We start from the raw sequence: 19,106 nt of genomic DNA on the forward strand, positions 1-19,106 counted from the left end.
CAAAAAGACAGCTTTACTCATCCAATTTATTTGAAAAATCTGCAATCACCGCCTATCAAATTAAACAGAAAAACAAACATAAATACCAGCTAACAAGACAGCAAGACTACAATCAAATTATAACAGGTAAAAAGAAGGGGAAACATAAAACTGAATATCAAAAAAGGTACACACATTTGACAAACAAGAATTACATTTCAGCTCCCAAACCTGCTGTAGTTTTGACTTAGATGGAGTAAAGCAAAGGTGGAAATACTGTCCCACAGAAGAAGAATAGCAGCAACACTTTGAGCAAGTGATGTCAACAAGACAAACATTCAATTTAGCTTGACTTTGTAAACAACCACTGTCCCACACAGCTCTGTGGCACTTACAGGGACGTCCCCGTTACAATCACATGGACAATCTGGACAGTGACAAGAGGAAACATCCGCCTGCTGGTCACCTTCTTTCCTGCTGCAAGCTCAACAGCATCAAATGTTGACAATCTATAGCAGGAAAGCAACAACTTTCAGTTTGCAGCATAGCAAGTTGAGGGGACAATGGTGTACTACATTAGTGCAAAAGACAAGATTGAGAGGTAATTTGTAGGAAATAGATATCTTTAGATCTTTACACAGTGAACAGAAGGTCACAAACTGATCGTCAGATTTACAGCATCACACAATTGACTTCGTCAACTTCACTGATAAAATCACATTACTTCTCTTGTCATGTGAGGACCCATCAGAAGTGACCATGTGACTCAAGAGGAAATGTATAATGTGAGCACAGTGCTCCGAGAGCTCTTGAGCGTATGACTTTTATGATTGTCTTTGGCCAAATCTCAGAGACAACTGTGCTCACAACAAAAACTAGTTTCTAGCCCCTTAGTGTGTTTGACACAAATAAAAATCTACTTTTCAGAAGGTAGAGAAGCCAGGAACGCTCAAAAACTCGTTTTATAGCCACTTGAGTTTGTGGTTACCAGGTGACTAAACAGATCTCTCCTACCAGTCAGACCACACATTGCAAAAAGATGTCCATCTCCAGCTGGACAAAATGCAGAAGTCTGGACAGAGTCGACACAATGGGAAATGTTAACAGAATAAATACTCAAGGAAATGGTTGATAGCAACTGCGTAACATGGCATTAATTGGTCTGGCACTAGAGTCTACTTACAGAGTCACGTTGTCTCGGTTACAGGGTCTCACAAAAGACCCCTAATAAATATTTTTTACATTCTGCGATAAATCTTGTCCACAAAGATAAAAGTGTCAAACAAAGACAAAAACACAGAAACACAAAGAAGAGCAATGGGTTGACTGAGAATACAAGAACACAGTACACTAAGATCTGCTGGTGTGACTGCAGTTCTTTAAACCCAAAACTAATATGCATGAATTAATATTTCCTCAAAAATGTGATTTGTCACTAAACACAGAAACATGTTTTCCTGAGATGATTATTCTCAGGCCGGTTTTCAAATAAACCATCATGGTCATATCATTGGCAAATAAAGAGATCAACCTCTCACACAGAGAGAATCAAGTACAGTTTGGAGGCCTGTGAAAGGTGAGGTTTATTTAGGTATATTGGTACTTCCTTAAAAATTCACCTCATGTGTCGGCCTCCCGCTGAGCGCAGCCTACAGGCGTTTAGTGCAGGCTTCACTGTGAGTTACACCACTGCGTGTGTGAGGTGTGTACCGCTCATAGTGTATTCGTGTGTGTTTGGGTGTACGGGAGGTTACACATCCGTTTACAGTCTCACTTCCCCCCCTTTTACTTTTACTGCGTGCACAATGGTCCGACACCTGCGTTTGGGGAGTGACAGCAGACTGTCAGCACCTGGTGGAACCGGTGCGTTTTTGTCCTGTTTCAGACCAAATATCCCGCTCTTAGATCGCCCGGTGTCACGGCTGCTCTCCTGACGTTCTCACTGGGCCTCGGGCCGCCGCCCCGTCTGGAGACAGAGTGGATCGTTCTCCAGTCTCGTGAGGCGGGAGGTCTGGAGGGCCGAACTCCAGATGAGGAGGAGACCACAGAGGCCTTAGTGTTGTCAAACTGCCCGCTGGGCTCCATGACCGTGTTAAAGACTGGAGGGGAAATGACATGAAAAAGGTTTTTCACAGATGAATTGTCTTCACAACACAAAGGTATTATGAAAATTGTTTTATAGAGGGTCAAGTTGACTCACACTCAAGTTGTCGTTGAACCCTCTTGAGTTCTTTCAAGATAGTTGTTATTTCCTGAAATACAGATGTCCAACTTATCTCAGTCAACCAGCGTTATTTTAACTTTAATATTGACAAACGTAAGACACCAACCTTGTTGGAGGTTTTGATAACAGGAACATCATAGTCAGAGTTAACTTTGGCCTCGATTTCCTCCCAGATATCCATCCTGTCCTGGAACAGGACCCTGCGTGCATAATGCCCAAATGCACTAGTTAAAACATTTTAATCATACGGTTCTCCATTAAAAAGGGGACAATCTACACATCTCACAATGGAAAGATTTAAACACCAACGGTTTTATCTGCATCTAATCTGTTCAGAAGATTACATCTCAGTCCCATATTGTCAGTGCTGACTAACTAAGGTACTCTAGTTTAATAAGATTATTGGCTCAGTGGCATCCTGTTGTCAGACAGACAGGATCAATAGTTTTTCATCAAACGCAGACTAAGCATGGGTCAAAGGAAGTAACATCTTACTTAATCTTTTCAGCAAGTTGCTCAGTGTTTTCTCTGATGGCCATGGTGATCTGAGACACTGGATTCAGCATCACATTGTCCAGAATGACCTGGAGGAACAAAAGTAATACTTTATAAGTGTCCTAGCATCACAGAGGTTTGTAAAAACAAATGAGATGGAGCGGCATTTGTGTGAGACCTCATCTCTGCTCTGAGCTTGCTGCCTGGTTTTCTGTTCGTGGTCACTCTGGTCGGGTTCCCTCGAAGATGTAGAACTTGGTGGGACCCTCTGGTAGTTTAATCCAGCCTCTGGAATACGATGAACCAGCTGCAACACAACCAGGAGTTTTACAGTAAAAGACGAATGTTCTTCTTTGGCTGATTTACCATTTTAATTTCATGCATTATAACTACACAATATGTGCATAGCCAAAGTAGAAAACTGTACTATTTAAGAATCTGCAACAAAAATCACAGATACTTCCTCTTTCAGCGAAAGATCAGTGATAAAGAGGACCAAAAAAAGAGCACAGTCCTGTTCAGTTTTAGTCAGCTGATGGAGTAGAGTGTATGCTTCAGCGTTAGATAAAGCTGCAACATGTTCCATGTACCTGTTCATGAGCGGTCACTGTGGAGACCGGCGCACTACTCTCCACTCCAAGGTTTTGTGGATCCCCATCACCTGCCACGTCATGGATCTCTCTGGCCAAGATAGCTAGGTCTTTAGCCAAGTCTTGACTCAACCTAGCGGGAAAGAACACGTCTTAGACAGATGTCTGAGGTGTAAGAATTTGCCTTATATTTACATTATTCTGCAGAAAGTGAAATCCTTGATATCTTAAGGCCCTTTAATGGAAAATGCAGTACATAAAATGCTAGAGGCTGCATTTGTGAAAACATTTAGTGTAAGGCAAAAAAGTAACACATCAATTCATATTAGCTGGTCAACCAGATTTTTTTTACTTGTACGTAATATTTCTTACCGTGCTATTTCGGAGCTGTGGTTGGACCAACCGTGTGAGGAGTCTCCGTCATTGTTCTCCTCTTCAGAATCTCTGTTGCGAGGTTTTGGCCGCAGGACGACCATCGGCTGAGACCGCGGATGATTCCGCGGGCTATGGGAAGCTGAAGAAGGTTGGGAGCGTTTGTGTTTAGGAGTGCTCTGGTTTGAGTCGTACTCCTCGTCTGAGGTAGAGGCATAGTCAGAGCCTTTGTGTCGTCTCCTGGAGCCTTGGCGTTGTGAATTGGTTTGAGTTACGGAGGATGAGGATAGAGAAGTCGGGAAAACAGGAGAGAAAAAGAGAAATACCATCATAGAATACTGCCGAGAAAAACACCACGAAGAAAATATCACCAAAACCCTCCCCAGACCAAGAGACAGAAACGTTGCTGTGGAAGTGCTCATTTGTACAGCTAAATTGTAATCAGAAAGAAGGCTTAGGTTTTTTATTTTGTGTTTCAGATTTAAAATCATTCACAAACTGAAATGAGTACTTTCCACAGTGCAGCAGCCGAGAACCAGACAAGTACCATGTAGTAAAGACTGGGTTGTTTAGCAGAAACCAATTGGTACACGGCGAGAATTTTAATCTTCATCGTCACCAGAGAATCCTCACAGATTTTAATAAACTCCCTGAGAACACTGTGCAGATGATGGCAGATCAAAGTTGATATAAAAAGGTCTTTTTCTACAGCCCCCTTTTTTTTTTAAAATTGCGCAAGCACAACGATGAACGCTCCCGTTTACGCCTTCCACCTGTGCACTGAGCCAAAATACCATACAGACGGGAAAAGTGGATTTCAAAGTCAGGAAAATACCAAACTGCCAGAGCGGTCTTTGTGCCGGCGGTTGTGCTACCACAAAAAAATGTACCATTAGTGTAATTGATGTAAGTGACAGTCCAGAGTCCCAAAATAACACTTTCATGGGGGAAAAAAAGCTGCTGTGTAGAACCCAGGTGTTACCTCCTGAAACACGTAGCTTATAGACTGAGGACTGACTGTATCAAACCAATTCACCACTGTGTTTGACCAACAGACCATGTAATGCTTCATTCCAGGCACGAAGCAATGTTTTTACTAGGTTTAACTTGTGGATTTACTGGTCAAGATAAGTTCCACTCCATTAAATTATACTCACTTGAGGTGCTTCCAGTGTATTTGGCACTGCTTGAACGTCCTCGAGTGATGGGTGCTTTGTTGAGCGGTGCTTTCTGCTGCCTTTCTACAGGCTTCGACGCCGGTGCAGAACTCCTTCGAACTGAGCTGCCGGTGGAAGAGGCCTCAGTGTCGCTGGGGGTGTTGAATGAGCTTGTCCGCTTACGAGGCATCGCCAGCATATCCAGCCTGGAGAGTTTCTTGGTTTCTTGCGTTTGCTGCGCTGGGACATTGCCTGCCTCCTGGGACAGCCTTTCTGTCTCCGTGCCCTCATTGTCTGAAGCTTCTCCCAGGCGAGCGCGGCGGAGCGTGGACGCTCTGGTGGGTCTTGGGGCTGAAAAGCTGCTGGCACGATTCAAGACCTGAGATACTTTAGACGTCTTGCCGTCCTCTTTCTGAAGGGGCACGGTGTATTTTCTCCGGGATTGGTAGTTGTTAGATTCCTGATCCGAGTAAGGTAAGCTCTGAGGGTCGTCGCTTAGGTCTGTGGACCCACATCTCCCAACACTACGTCTCAGTCCAACCGGTCTCCTGACAGACTCCATCTTTTTGTTGCTGTCTTCTCCCTGAGAGCGCCGCTTTTCCGATGTAGTGGACTGGTGACTTGGGTCCTGACTAGTCATCCCGGGTGAAGACTTCTCCCTATGCAAGCCAGTGAGAGAGGGGGTTTGAGGCAGTATGTTTGGCCTGGTCTTATTGCTTTGTTGGCTGACTGTGCTGGAGGTATCGACATCCGACTCTGCAGAAAAGGAGTCCATTATTGGAGACGGTGTTGTCTCTGATTGTCCTGCTTGGAGTTTGGCCTCCAGAACCGCCAGAACATCCTCCGTCTCTTTGAGATAAGAATGAGTGTCCTGATTACAGGTTCCCTGGAACGATTCAGGGTTTAGGCCTCTCTGAACCGGGCTAGAGATGTTGGGCAATCTGGCATTGCTAGGCCGATCCTTGGTGAAGCTCTCTTGTCTGATCAATCCACCTGCAGTGCCCTCTTTGGACTCTGGACTTAGGACTGGAGCCGACACACTGGGCTTGACTTTTCCAGAGTCCTGGTTAGCTCTCGGTTTGGTCAAGGTGGATGTTGAGAAAGTTTTGGTTGCATGTTTTATTTCAGTTTTAGAGGTGCTGGGGTTTGAGTCCCCAAGTTCAAGTTGGGACTCAGCCTTCGCTGAGTTAATGTAGAACAATGTCGACTTGGCTGGGTGTCGATCCTCATTCTTCCTTGCTTCTCCGTCTGACAGCGGTCTCCTCTTTTCTATGATGGAACCATCATCTGACTTGCTGGCATCACTGAGACTGTCGGGCTCTACGTCGTCATGCACCGATAGCCTGTGAAGGCTATCCTGAGACCTGGAGTCAACTGTGCTACTCTCTCCTACATTAAATGTTGAATGCGGGTCATAATGAACATGAATGCTGGGAGTCGTAATGTCACTCTGCTCGCCCATTGGCAACTGGGGCAGGACGCGTCGAGTTCTTGAACCATCAGAGTCAGTGCTGTCGTGGTGTGGGCTGACGGTGGCCTTGTGGATGATTGTACCTCGTGCTGAAGTGAAACAGTTTATTGCATATTAACCACCCACTCGGAAACGGAATATCATTCATATTCATCAGGGTGTCTCATTATAATTTCAAATAAGTTCATGTCTCGTCAGGTGTTATTTACCCGCTTCTGACAGCTCCATCTGGGACGAGACGTCAAAGACGCCAGACGACGGGCCAGATTCGGTGTAGCTGTCTGCCAAGCTGGCCCAGCAAGACATCCACTTAGGAGCCCCCTGTAACACTGCATCTGCTGGCTGAACCTGAATGACATACAACTTATTCAATATATTTACAAAATAGCGGAAAATTGTAGTTACTAATAATATGATTTTCTTAGTAAAAAAAAGAAGTTAATATGACAAACAGCAATACCAGATATCTTCTGTTTCATGGGTAAGTATGTAGTAACTGTGATAATATATTATATTAGGTTATATAGAAAAAACTAAAAGAAAAACCCAGAACGTGAGGAAAGATGAGGCGAGTATCGAAATCTATAGAGGTACAGCAAAAAAAAATAGAAGAAATCCCAAGAAGGCAAATCAAGACAGCAATACATGTTGGTTTGTGAGCTTAAACATTATAGTTACTGACCCAACACATTAATTAACTCTTTAGAATTGGCAATTACAATTATTCCATCTAATCATTGAGCACACTGAGCAGGAAGGGGTACCTTGACCAGACTCTGTCCCTGTTCTGGAGCTGGCCTCAACTCCCCACTGCTACTCTGCCTATGCTGCTCTCTGCTCTCAACATTAACAGGTCTAAATGCTGATGAGGTTTCTGCTTCACTCTGGTTGGTTCGCTCTGGGCTCTCAAAAACACCAAAAACCTGTCAGGAACAAAGCAGTGCAAGTTGATGATTGAAGGAAAGCGTGACTGCCAATGTCTACACTTTCTTTGTGATTGGGACTTTCTACCAAGACACTGGGGAAATTGCAAAGCAAACGTTTTTCCTTTAAGCAACATGTTAGCCACATTTACATGAGTTGAATGGAGACAGTAACTTGCCTGGTCAATCTTGCTCCGTGCCTCTTCTAGTTCTTTATCTTGAACCTCTTCTTCAATGGTGTACGTTCCTGCGTCACTCAGATTGTCTTCCTCTTCATTCTTGGGGCCAATATGGGGGCTCTTGACCTCCACTCCCTGAGATGGCACAGGCATCGAGGGTTCCTCGAGGGGAACAGGTTGGTGGATAGGAGAGGAAGTCTTAGGCTGGTATGAAGCTTTAGATGAAGGGGGACTAGTCTTTGATACAACCACTGTCTCTGTTTGAGCTGTTGAAGGGGGACTGGACTTATTTTTCTCCCAAATGCCAGAGGAGACCTGCTTTGCTTGTTTAAAAAACTCAGCAGTAAATTCCTGGGCGAGTTTGGATCTCCGGCCCACACTGCTAAAGGGTCTTACAGATGCAGCGGAAGTGGAGCGAGAAGAAAAGCTGGTGCTGATCCGTTCCTCCGTCTTCTCCTTTCGTAGAGAGCCAGCTCTCTGGAAGCCTGTGGAAGCAGGGCCCTTCAGGGGGATAGTGTATTGTTGAGTTGGTGGAGTAGTGGAGGATGGAGATGAGACTCGTCTCTCCCCAGTTGGGCTTGAGCCCTTCCTTGCCTTCTCCCTCTGGACCCTTAGGCCTGAGAGTTCAGGTGGAGAGGTGTTATTAGTGAAAGACTGGGAGCGCTTCTTTCTTAGGTTATCGTCAAAGAATTCAATAACAAAGGCTTGGTGAGGCTCAGCTTTGCTAAGACTGGACAGGGACTGAGATTCTGGCGGAGAGTAGGACAAGGGCTCCTCAGAGTCGGGGGAGGCAAAGCGTTGAGGCGGAGAGACTCTCAGGGGTTGTGGAGACACCTGGTACCCAATCTGAGGTTCTGATTGGAGGAAATCCCTTTCATTGATTGCAGGAGCTTCTGAATCACTGTGAGTGCCATCCTTATGGTGGTTTTCTGGTGACGGAAAAAACAAAAGTGAGCTTTAGAGCGAGCACATTATTGCAATCAAAGCAGGTGTAGGTAAAAAAGTATAAGTAACTCACCCGTGGTGATCTTCATCAGTGATGGGTCACTGTTTGTGCTAAACATGTCTTCAGCCTGTGACCTCTTCCTCATCATGCTAGCATTACTCTGGACCAGCCAATCAGCAACTTTGCTTTGTGCTGACATCACCTCAGCGGGCGTGGTGACGGGCTCTGTGGAAGATGGCTTCTGCTGCTGGCGGTAAGAGAACTTGGTCACATGGTCCTTGATCTTCATTTTACCTGGCATGCATTCATCAAATTCGATGGTGAAGGAGGCATGGCTTTGGACCACGGGAGGTGTGGAAGAGACAACCCCGGTGGGATCTGGAGTGTCTTTAGTGGGAACCTCGTTGACCTGCGACTCAGGTTTCTTGGCAGGTCGCTGCTGTAATTCCTTTGTTGGGATCTCAAAGTAGCTGGGCTCCTGGCGGTAGGAGAAGATGGACTTGACTTGATTGTCGGACAAAGAACCGTTGACCTCATATCTGGACACGTCTTTAGCAGGCTCTGTTGGAATTTAAGGTTGTTGAGGACAGCAAACACAGATACACAGCAGGCATTAGTGATGGTTGTACATGCTTTAATCCACCGAGTGACTAAATGACTACACCATTTGACTTTTTTTTAGAATAGAAACATGTGCATGTTTTCTTTGTGTTTGAAGTTCTTCTTCAGGCTCACAATTATAGCTCAGTAACTTAAACTTCCTTAGTACAGCTAATAGAAATGATTGAGATGACTGTTGTACAATTTCTGAAAGGAGCCACAAATAACAAGGATTCCAGCAGTTAGACTGAGAAAACAAATCCACGAGTTGGTCTTTGGGTGCCAGTTGGACATGGCCAAATATCACTTTAGCAGCTCAGAGTCCAACGGAGGGTAGCTGAGTGGGAATAATCTGTTTCAGCCTGGGCACAGTGCGGCAAACGATCACCCTTCCACCCCCCTCCAGAAGCTTAGAGGGTCATAATCCATCACGAGGCAGACAGGCAATGCCCACACTGGCCTGGCACGGTGCGGCCTGGCTAACAGTGCACAACCAGCGGCCAGAGACCTGCCTTAGGCTTCACACCATCCATCTCCAGAAACCCACAAACGGCATCAGTTATCAGTGCCATAGAAAAAAACTGTCATTATAAATTAGGATCTAATTCACAGATACAGGACGTGCCAATGCAATTATACTACAAATAATGCTTTAAAAGATATAAACACTTCAGTGTGAATACTTTAATTAAGTCTGTAGTTGGTACACGTTTGTAAAAATATAAGACTCATTCTCTGACCTGAAGACTGCTGTTCTGGCAATTTTCCTCCTCTGTTCTTCTTTTTCTTGGCTGCGTCCTCATCCTCCCCCCACCAGGACGGCTGCCCATAGAGAGGAGTAGGCTTGGATATCGGAGAATCTGTGGAAGCTAACAGGCAAAACACACACCATTAGGCACTTAATAAACTCAGGCAAGAAAGAGCCCAACAGCTGAATATATACAGCCCCAGTGAGGCAGTGAGTTTCTGTGAGACATGATAAAACAAGGTTGTGTCCGAGTTTGGTCTTGCAACAACAAAATATACCGGTAGCCTTTGGGCTTTTTACAATTCTCCCACATTCCCATGACAGAGAGATTAGCGAGGGTCCAACTGTGAGACAAGCGGTATCACACAAACCACCAAAACATAATCCTTCTTGTGCAAATCAGGACAAAACTAATCCAAATCTTCAATGAAAAAAAACTACACAAGATATTGGATAACAACTTTATCAAACCTGAGGTTTCTTGTTAACAGTGATACTCACTTTTAGCATATTAACCTTTGTATACAATGGCGGGGCTGGTTAGTGTGATGCTGCTACTGAACTGGTGTTTTGCCAGTCCACTCAATCTCTCCAGCCTATATGGCACTAATCAGATAATCCAGAAGCCGCTTGTTGGCCTGATACATAGGCTAAACAAGCTCTCTGGATTTTAATGTGGGGGCTTCACAATTCTACGCATCAACAGCACTTCACTACTGTTGCCTTGGACACACAATAAGACACCAACACTGTGACGAGAGAAGCAGAAGGGCATGTTACCAATTCCTTTCCCCTTACCCAATCATCTCCTTTTAGCTAAAGAAAACATGGGCGAGCATCAAAACTAAAGTGGACTGTGCTCAGTTGTTCGAGCCATAAAGAGCATTTCTGTCAGAAAGCTGAACTAGAATAACCTAATAAATAAGGCAAGTTTCCCAAAGTCCTATTCAACACCTATTAAACTGATTGGAGTTTCACATTAGTAGGATTTGTTTCGGAAAGCTCTCTTTTTTTAAATGTATTTTTTTAATTCATCTTAATAGCAGTTCATAAAATCATGGATTAGTACATTTTAAATGATGTAGTGCGAATGTGTAAAGCATCAAGCAAGAGGTCAACTCTCCATGTCATCCCCTTTAATAAATACTAAATAGCCTCGGGTCCTGCCATAGTAAAGTAGGCCTGGGTCACACACTGTACAAGTGAAGTGTTGTGCCCTGAGGACAGCTGGAGGATTGGACACAAGCCACATCCTGTACATCTGCATAGGGAAACAGGCCACAGCACACAGGAAATAAGTGAGAGAATGTGTACACAAATAAACCCCAAAAAACGAATTCAAACATCAAGTCCAGAGAACACCAAAAGAACCAACAATATAACAAATTCAGCCAATGGAAATCTGTTTGCATGACGTCAACTTAGATAAGCAGGCTCAGTTTGTGCAGGACTTTAATTTTATCACCGAGAGGAAAATATCAGTTGACATTTCTTCATGTGTAAGTCTAAGTGTGGAACACAACAATCCGATCCTTATCTTATTTGTGAAATTTAGTGAGACAGATGATGCTCGTTTTGTTATAAAATTGGTGGATTGGGTCACGACAACACTGCACAGGCTGCTCTCATACTGCCAGCAGTGACTGCATGCCGGCAGTAAACACAGCTTCAGTGAGCATGTTCAACAAAGAGTATACAGTCACGGGTTTACAGGATCACTGTAGTCAGCTTATCGCTGCAGGTGATACAACTGCCCTCCCATTACTAACCATTGTTTTAGAAAACAAAACGTTTTCCAAAGTTATGCAGTTCAATGATGTATTTGCATGGCGCGCAGTGGGATATGAGCCAAGTGCTGGAAAAGTCCTATTTTAAGCACCAGTTGTAGTTTTCCCCTCTAAGCTTACAGGGGCGTTTGTGGAAAAGAAAACACGAGAATTGCTAAATCAACAACAGCTGGAAAAGGTTTTGTCAGTGTGAATGAGTTTCATTCAAAAAAAAAAAAAAAAGCTTTTGTTGAACTAAGACTTCTCTGACGGTTCCAGTGTTGCCTTTACTGTACAACTGGATTGACTCAGTACAGCTCAGGGCAGAAAAGCAACTGGAAACACAAGCCGCAAAAAAAAAATCCATCGCTGGCTACATGGACAGACGTGCCAACTTGACACCAAAAACCTGCACACCTTTTTATTTCTCCAACCACACACGTTCAACCACCACTGTCGTGTTTGGGACCACCCCACCTCTTGTCAGCCGTTAGGAATGGCGGTGAGAGATAAGACTGCTGGTCCCCAACTCTTCACCCCTGCACTTGTCTGGCAAGCCTTCAGTCGACCAAGGCTGGGATGTCGAGATCTGTGCCTTTACTGACATCATAGGATAACGGCCTCAGCCTCTTAGTTCTCACGGCATCCTAATCTCACAGCAGGGAAGCGCCTAATAAAAGACGCAACAACCGCCTTATCGAGTGATCGACAGCCAATGTCACGCGGCACACGGAGAAGTAAACACTTCCTCACGTGCGTGAAGGTGGTATTCAAATCCACGTCTAGAACAGTAGTTCCTCTCAGGCAACAAAAACAATTCACCTACTTCGGAATAAACATAACCTGCTGCCGTCCTGCTCCATATGTTATGGTGGAGTATGTGTTGGTAGGGGTGTTTACCTGTGAGAGATTGGGCTTTTCGCTCAGCCTTGTCCAGCAGTTTGGAAACATTGCCTTTGCTCTTCTCTGAGCTCCGGAGCTGCTGTTTTTCCTTCGCCTTCGCCTGCAGCGCTTTAATACTTAGCTGCAACTGGCTGGTGTACTTCTCATGCTGCACAAAGAGACAGGGGGAAGCAGGATGTGATAAGACCTCTGCCAACAATCACTACAGTCATATCTGTCCTCAGACATACACAGTGAGAGTGTGACTATTCACCAGAGACTTCTGCTCAGTGTTTGTATTTGTTAGTGTCAATAATGGATACCACACACACACACATTTACAAACATTTGCATGTTTCATCCGGCAGAAAACAGTGACTACATTCTAAAGTTAAAATTTTTAACACATTAAAATTCCACATAAATAGGTGATAATTAAATTCACCTAGGTATAAGCGTGTGTGTGTAGGTGACTAAACTATGGAATTGGCTATTAAACTCTATGCAACAGTTTGGGGCCCTGTCATCTGCTCCAGCTGTAGCCGTAAACTGGGTTGTGTTTATTAAGGTGAGGTCAAACAGCAAGTGCCAATTTTGTCAACAAGCTCTGCTCCAATACTCAAACACCAGTTCTACAATTTGTTTCAACGCACAGAGCTCATAAAGATGACGGACAACTGTTGACACAGAATCTGACCATCTACAGTCACACCCACATGACATCACATGGATACCTCTAAAGGAAAAGCTGCATATTGTTCAGTTTAGTCCATTTGTTTGTAATCCTTTCTGATATTTTATTGTTTTTGTGAAAATTGGGGGGAAAATTAACAACAGATTATCTAATTATGAATGTAATAGATGAACACTTCACTTTAATTATTAAAGAATCCAGAGCAGGCATATGAGCACTGCTAAACCGGAAAGGTACACAGTCAGTACTACTTACTTTAAGCGCTTCCTCTGGGACCTTGTGTTGACTCCTCTCCAGGATATATACATGAGCATGTGCAGGAGGAGTTAAAGTACTCACACATACGTACATCTTTGTAAAACAATAGAACACAAACACAAACACACACACACACACACACACACACACACACACACCTGAAGGAAAAACCTACAAACTACAAATCTTCAGCAGTTAGTGTAGTTCTCCTTTGCTGAACTTCCTGTTAGGCTTTGTTTCCCCCTCTCTGGCCCCGCAAGGAGGTCAAAAGTAAGTTATACTGCTGCATGCAAGGAGGAAAACAGATAAGCAGTACAGACCTGTTGCACTTCAAACAGCTTCTTTAGCGACCCACTCCTTGAAACGTGCAACATCACATGCCACACAATGGTCACAAACATTTCTATATGTCTCTGTACTCTAACCCCACCACCATGTTATCTTACCTACGTTTCACCATTTATGTCTTTTCTGTTCTAGGGTTCAAAGGGTGCAGGAGAATTTCTGTTCACAGTTGACTATAATCTAAAACCCGTGACTAAAAAACCACAGGAGATTAACATGCCGATGGAAGCGAAAGATTGCGGTGGGAAAATAAAATGTCAAAAATGTGTAGCGGTCACAGAAGGCGACCACTAGCTCATTTCAGTGTAGGTCTCTTATCAGCAACTTAAACTGCGCCAACTGGAGAACAGAAACTCTGTATTACATAAATCACACAAGTCCCGAAGTTAAACCAAAAACAAGACAAAAATTTGAACGACCAATACAAAAAAAAGGATATCATAGCCAAAACGAATGATATCAGAGAGCTTGAGGGTGATGTACGTCTGGTCTGGGATTCTTAGGTCATTCACAAACGTCTGCAAAATAAAGAAAAAGAGAACATCAAAATCAAATAACTTTCACTGGTCATTAGTGAAGTAAACACATTGACTCACAGGTCACAGGCTCTCTAATTCCTGGTGGCCCGCTCCCAGACACTGTAAGGTGCTTTGTCATTGGCTCTTTTCCCATTGGAAGTTAATCCACAGGGCACATTAAAACTCTGATGAGATTATGTTGTTATGCAATGCAATGTCTGTCTCCGATTTTGTAGAACGCTTCATGGCCAGGTGGAAACACACAACAAGTTTTTGGTTGTTGATCAATTATGCTTTTTTCTTGTAACAAAAGGCGAGACAATGATTCAAGAGTTTATGATTAGATCACAAACTGACATATGCAGTGGGGGTACGCGGGGGGGGGGATTGGTTAGATTTCTGTTACAGGTCCTAGCACTGTTCTGCTCTGATTCCTTTGGCTGCAGTTACCAAAGGTCAAAAGAAACACTCTTGAGAACAATGAACGGTTTCTCCCACTGCTCAACTCTGGATTTCATTGGGATAAGAGTGCAGTGAAGTGGCAGTGGAGCGGTGAAGGGAGAGAGAAGGGCTGGAGAGAGTGAGATCGAAAGAATGGAGAGGGAAAAAAGGGGGCCAAATCCAGCAGGAAAATCCAGTCTCCCCCGATGACCACAGTTCTACCAACCGTCCTCGTCTCACAAAGAGAGGCATTCTGTACTCTGGTGATGGTCATCGGGGAGCCCAGGGCAAGCTCCTTCATCACAGACCATCAGACACAAGAGAGAGACTCACTCACCCCGTTCAAGCTGCCCAGGTCCTTCACCATGTGCTCGTCTGTGTTCTCGTCATAGTTGAGCACGGCGTGCTGCTTGTCGACACTACGCGACTGCAACAAAAGCAAAGCAAAAAGTCACGAGAGATGAAATGATTAGTCGATTGATGTTTAATCGTATTGGTAACTTTTCAAGCATAGACATCAAACGTTCTCTGTTCCTTCAATAAAAGGAAGTTACCTCTTTACTTGAGACAAAACCAGGCATCTGAAGATATAACTTTGTGACCGCTTTGACATTCCATGAACTAGCCAAGCAAATAATTGGTAGATTAATCCATATGGAAAATAATCATTATCCATCATTATCATTGCTTTTTTTTTACATTACAGTCGTAGCTGGTCCTCATTACCAAACACAAAGTTCGTAATAGCTCAAGTCAGTGACGTGTGACATCCATCAGAGGAAACATGTGCTTGTCTCTAAAAAAGGCTTTCTATCAATTATGCGCAAACTGTAAAAGTGATTCAGACCTGACTCTCTTCTCTAATCATCAGGGACTCTAGGCCTCCTTGTCACAAAGATCACAAAGATTGAGGGTGACAGCTAAACTCATTCACAAAATTAGCACCGTCCTTCAATGGACCGTTTGTCGGGCTGAATTAAACTCTTCCACATCACCTACTAACTAGAATAATCAGCATTCACAGGTTGTTTGAACTGTCTGTGTGGCATCTTCACTCAGTGGACTTTCAGCAAATACTATACTCCATAGAAATATGATTTTTATTAATGTACAGCAGCATTAAGAATTCAACATTTCTGCTTCAATGACCCTTTGCCTCTCTTATCACAGAGGAAATGTTTGCTCTGGCGCTAGGAAACCAGAACTACATCACTGGACGAGGCTAAATGCAGTCACTACTATTATAGGAGTCATATGGTCCAACTACTGGTCACGGAGATACAGACATTGATCCGACACCAATTGTCATGGAAAATTCAAACATCAAGTCTAGGCCCTCGGCTACGCTATGTAATATGACTTCACCTACACTCTGGCTTTCACGTCAAACAGGATTCTCATGTTACAGACACTCAACTGTGATTTGAAAGTAAAAGAATGCATTGATCTTTAAAACAGAGAAACAATTGTGGTTTGAAGACAATTTGTAGACGAAATTGACTGTGCCAAGGCAGGAAACAGTGCTAAGCACTTAAGCTGAGCGACAAGAAAGTCTTCATCATTTCAGACTGGGAGAGGCTGAGGTTTGTTTTTTTGGATCCGGCGACGCCTAAATGTGGACATGAGCAACTTTTCAATTTCACAAACATCTGTGGTTGGCAGGGTTTCTCTGACTCAGTAGAGTATAAACAACTGCTTCTGAGGCCGCATTCCTCTTTCACTGGAATAAATGCGGAGTGAGGAGAAAACGGGAGGGAGAGGATTTGACAACAACCACAGAGAAATTCTGTTTATAACAAACACTGCATGGAAAAAACAAAACCAGTGGAATGCTTTAGCTGCTGCGTTTTAAGTCATTGTTAAAAAGACTGTCGGGGGCAACTTTGTGTGGAGGCACTGTGTCACCAGGTTACACAGTTACAAATGCACACACACACAAAGTGTGTAGGGAGCCTCCCACTTGTGTTTCACATGTTTCTTGGACTAACTGACCTGTCGGTGAAGAGTAATACTACTATAACTACAACAGACTATAATGAAGAGCAGTTAAGAGTTCATTCGACCAGCTGCCGGTGTTTGCCGTGAAAAACACAGACTTCTCTCGCCAAAGTGCACACACACACACACACACACACACACACACACACACACACTTTTCACTCCAAAACATACATAAGACACACACCTGCAGCATTAGCTCGCAGTCGTCCCTGCCAACAAAGATCATCTCTCGTGGTAACCGGTGGCGAGTGCCAGAGCTGCTGACCAGGAACCATGACGTCACACTCATGTTGCTGCTGCGAGTCAGGCTCGTCTTAGCATCCTGGGAGGAAACAAGCACAAAGAAATATTTAGAAGACTAAATGTTAACATTTTAGTCAAAGGGACCTGTGGTTTGTTGAATGACACTCACAATGTGTGTTCAAAGAAGATAAAAGAGCATTAAATAACTACTCAATCAGTGGAGAAGTCATCTTCATCTCACCTAAGTTAGAGCTGTTGGGCCAACGTATTCCAGTATGTGTTACTTCGCTTATAATGCAATTAAATAACCGATGTGAACATAATGTGTGCCTTGGGGAGTAAACCACGTCAGAGGTAGCCAGGTGTCCAGGTGTGAGTGGAGGATAATTAGCATGCTCACACGACAAAACCATTGCTGATTTTCTTCTTTAATAAAAAGACACAGCACGTATTGACGCCTTCATAACCAGTGCGTGTCCCATGGAGCATGCTGGGAAACCTGTTGCAAAGTGGCGCTGATGAGTAACGTCGGCTAACTACTCAAACTTCAGGTGCTCGGGTTTTTTACTCCACTTCCTGTAACCTTCGCCAACAAAACATTACTGCGAGATAAATATTAAGCCGAAGTATGATTTTCATTTAATTAACACTATTAATGTCTTGTGACGTCTTGTCATAACTCACACCTGGGCTACTTGAGCCCGTAGGTGACGGTTGTTTAGCGGCTAACATTAGTGAGCATCCGGCTCCACCGAAACGAGCCTTTTCCACCGATTTGATCCCACAAGGACGTCATTTTACCTTTAACGGCTTCTCCGTTTTACTCCAGAGTGAAGCCAGCGTTTAATGTCCGACAGCAGATGAAGCTCGACGACCGACATGTACAAAGAGCGCACCTGGTAAAACTGGACAGGTAATGCTCGATCACACCCTCGTCTCCCTCTGGGAATGACAATCAGGCGAAACTCTCCTCCGACGCCTCTTCTGTCGACACGGTGACGTAGCTCGACAAGTCAGTCAAACGCTCAGGAGTTTGAGCTGAGAGGTGGAGGAAGCAGGAGCTCTCACTCTGTTAGTTTTCCGGGTGCAGGAAAAACTTAACGGCCTCCTGTAGCTCGTCGTAATTAAATGTTCGTATTATTTAGTTAGTATAAGTATGTATCCATCTATATTATTAAGTTTTGTTTTTATGTTCTGTGACAATATATCTAATTTATTTATTTTCGTTTGTTCTAGGGAATTGTGGTTTAGGTGTGTAGAAAGTAATAGAATAAGTATATATCCTTGACCTTTACAAAAGTAAAACTACCAATGGCACACGATAAAAGTACTCAACCTTTTTTTCTGAAGTATAAAAAATAAATAAAAGTATTACATTCTAAAATAAAAGAGTATACATAATGGGTTATTTCAGAGTCATACATAACATATGATCTTACTGGATTATTGTCATTAATTGATTAACATGAAAGCATAATTTTAATGTTGAAGTAAAGGTAGAGTTTAATTCCTTTGGACTAATGAATCGAGCAGGCAGATACACTGCTATGGCCTTATTGCAGATGTAACATTATGGGTCTGCAGAAAAGCCAAATAATGTAATATAGAAACTGTTGCTTCATAATATTGTTTGTTCATCTGAAAGAACTGACAACTTAATATTTCAACTGTAAATTGTCTATCGCTTGGTCACAAATACACACAAAATATATTTATTATAGTATATGTATTTATAGTTTTAGAAATACCTAACCACTGAAATATTGATTGAATATGTATGGCCAAAATATGGGTATTAATTTAGACATTTTTCCATGGTTTCCATTTGATAGGTTCATCAGTTGTTTTGAAAGAAAATCTACATCTGCAAAGCAATGAGCCGATAATGCTGAAAGCAGCTGTGTGTTAATTGTAGAGGTACAATGTGTAAATTAAATGTAAATTTATCTTTTAGCCATCTGATAAGGCATCTTCATAATAGACGATCTTCGCCTTTATTCGCAGACATAGGACTTTGTTTATCTTGTTGTCTAACGCCGCGAGGACAACAGAAAAGGAAGTATCTCGGCTTAAAATAAAATAAAAGTATTGTTTTGCTTTGAACGAGCTAAAATCAAAACTGCTGCGTCACAGAATATATTCAAATAATGTTTATTTATTATTGTTGTTGAAGTGTGTAGAGCTTATGAGACATAAGTAACACAAATAGCATACCCCAAATTAAATTGCATTTGTAGTACGGAGTGTATACATTAATCTGCTTTCAATTATTCT

General features: G+C 43.2%; 1 protein-coding gene across 2 annotated transcripts; it reads right to left on the minus strand.

The window, feature by feature from the left end:
- Positions 1-1,532: 1,532 nt before the first annotated feature.
- cep170ba (centrosomal protein 170Ba) lies at positions 1,533-17,855 on the minus strand. Of its 2 annotated transcripts, none has more exons than XM_068580236.1 (19): positions 17,729-17,855; positions 16,774-16,911; positions 14,926-15,015; positions 14,067-14,147; positions 13,282-13,338; positions 12,351-12,501; positions 9,677-9,805; positions 8,409-8,897; positions 7,391-8,319; positions 7,053-7,211; positions 6,498-6,636; positions 4,818-6,377; positions 3,661-3,907; positions 3,289-3,421; positions 2,877-3,005; positions 2,699-2,787; positions 2,310-2,403; positions 2,180-2,231; positions 1,533-2,078 (listed from the first exon to the last, which is right to left on the minus strand). In XM_068580236.1, the coding sequence occupies exons 2-19, from the start codon at positions 16,876-16,878 to the stop codon at positions 1,861-1,863; spliced, it is 4,851 nt and encodes a 1,616-aa protein (XP_068436337.1). In that variant the 5' UTR covers positions 16,879-16,911; positions 17,729-17,855; the 3' UTR covers positions 1,533-1,860. The 2 variants fall into 2 exon arrangements, with proteins under 2 accessions (XP_068436337.1, XP_068436336.1); XM_068580235.1 differs by having other exon boundaries at positions 17,634-17,853.
- Between the last annotated feature and the right edge of the window lie 1,251 nt (positions 17,856-19,106).

This window comes from Clinocottus analis, unplaced genomic scaffold (genome assembly GCF_023055335.1).
Source record: "Clinocottus analis isolate CAN_PGR_092001 unplaced genomic scaffold, fCliAna1.0.p SCAF_17, whole genome shotgun sequence".
Classification (NCBI taxonomy): domain Eukaryota; kingdom Metazoa; phylum Chordata; class Actinopteri; order Perciformes; family Cottidae; genus Clinocottus; species Clinocottus analis.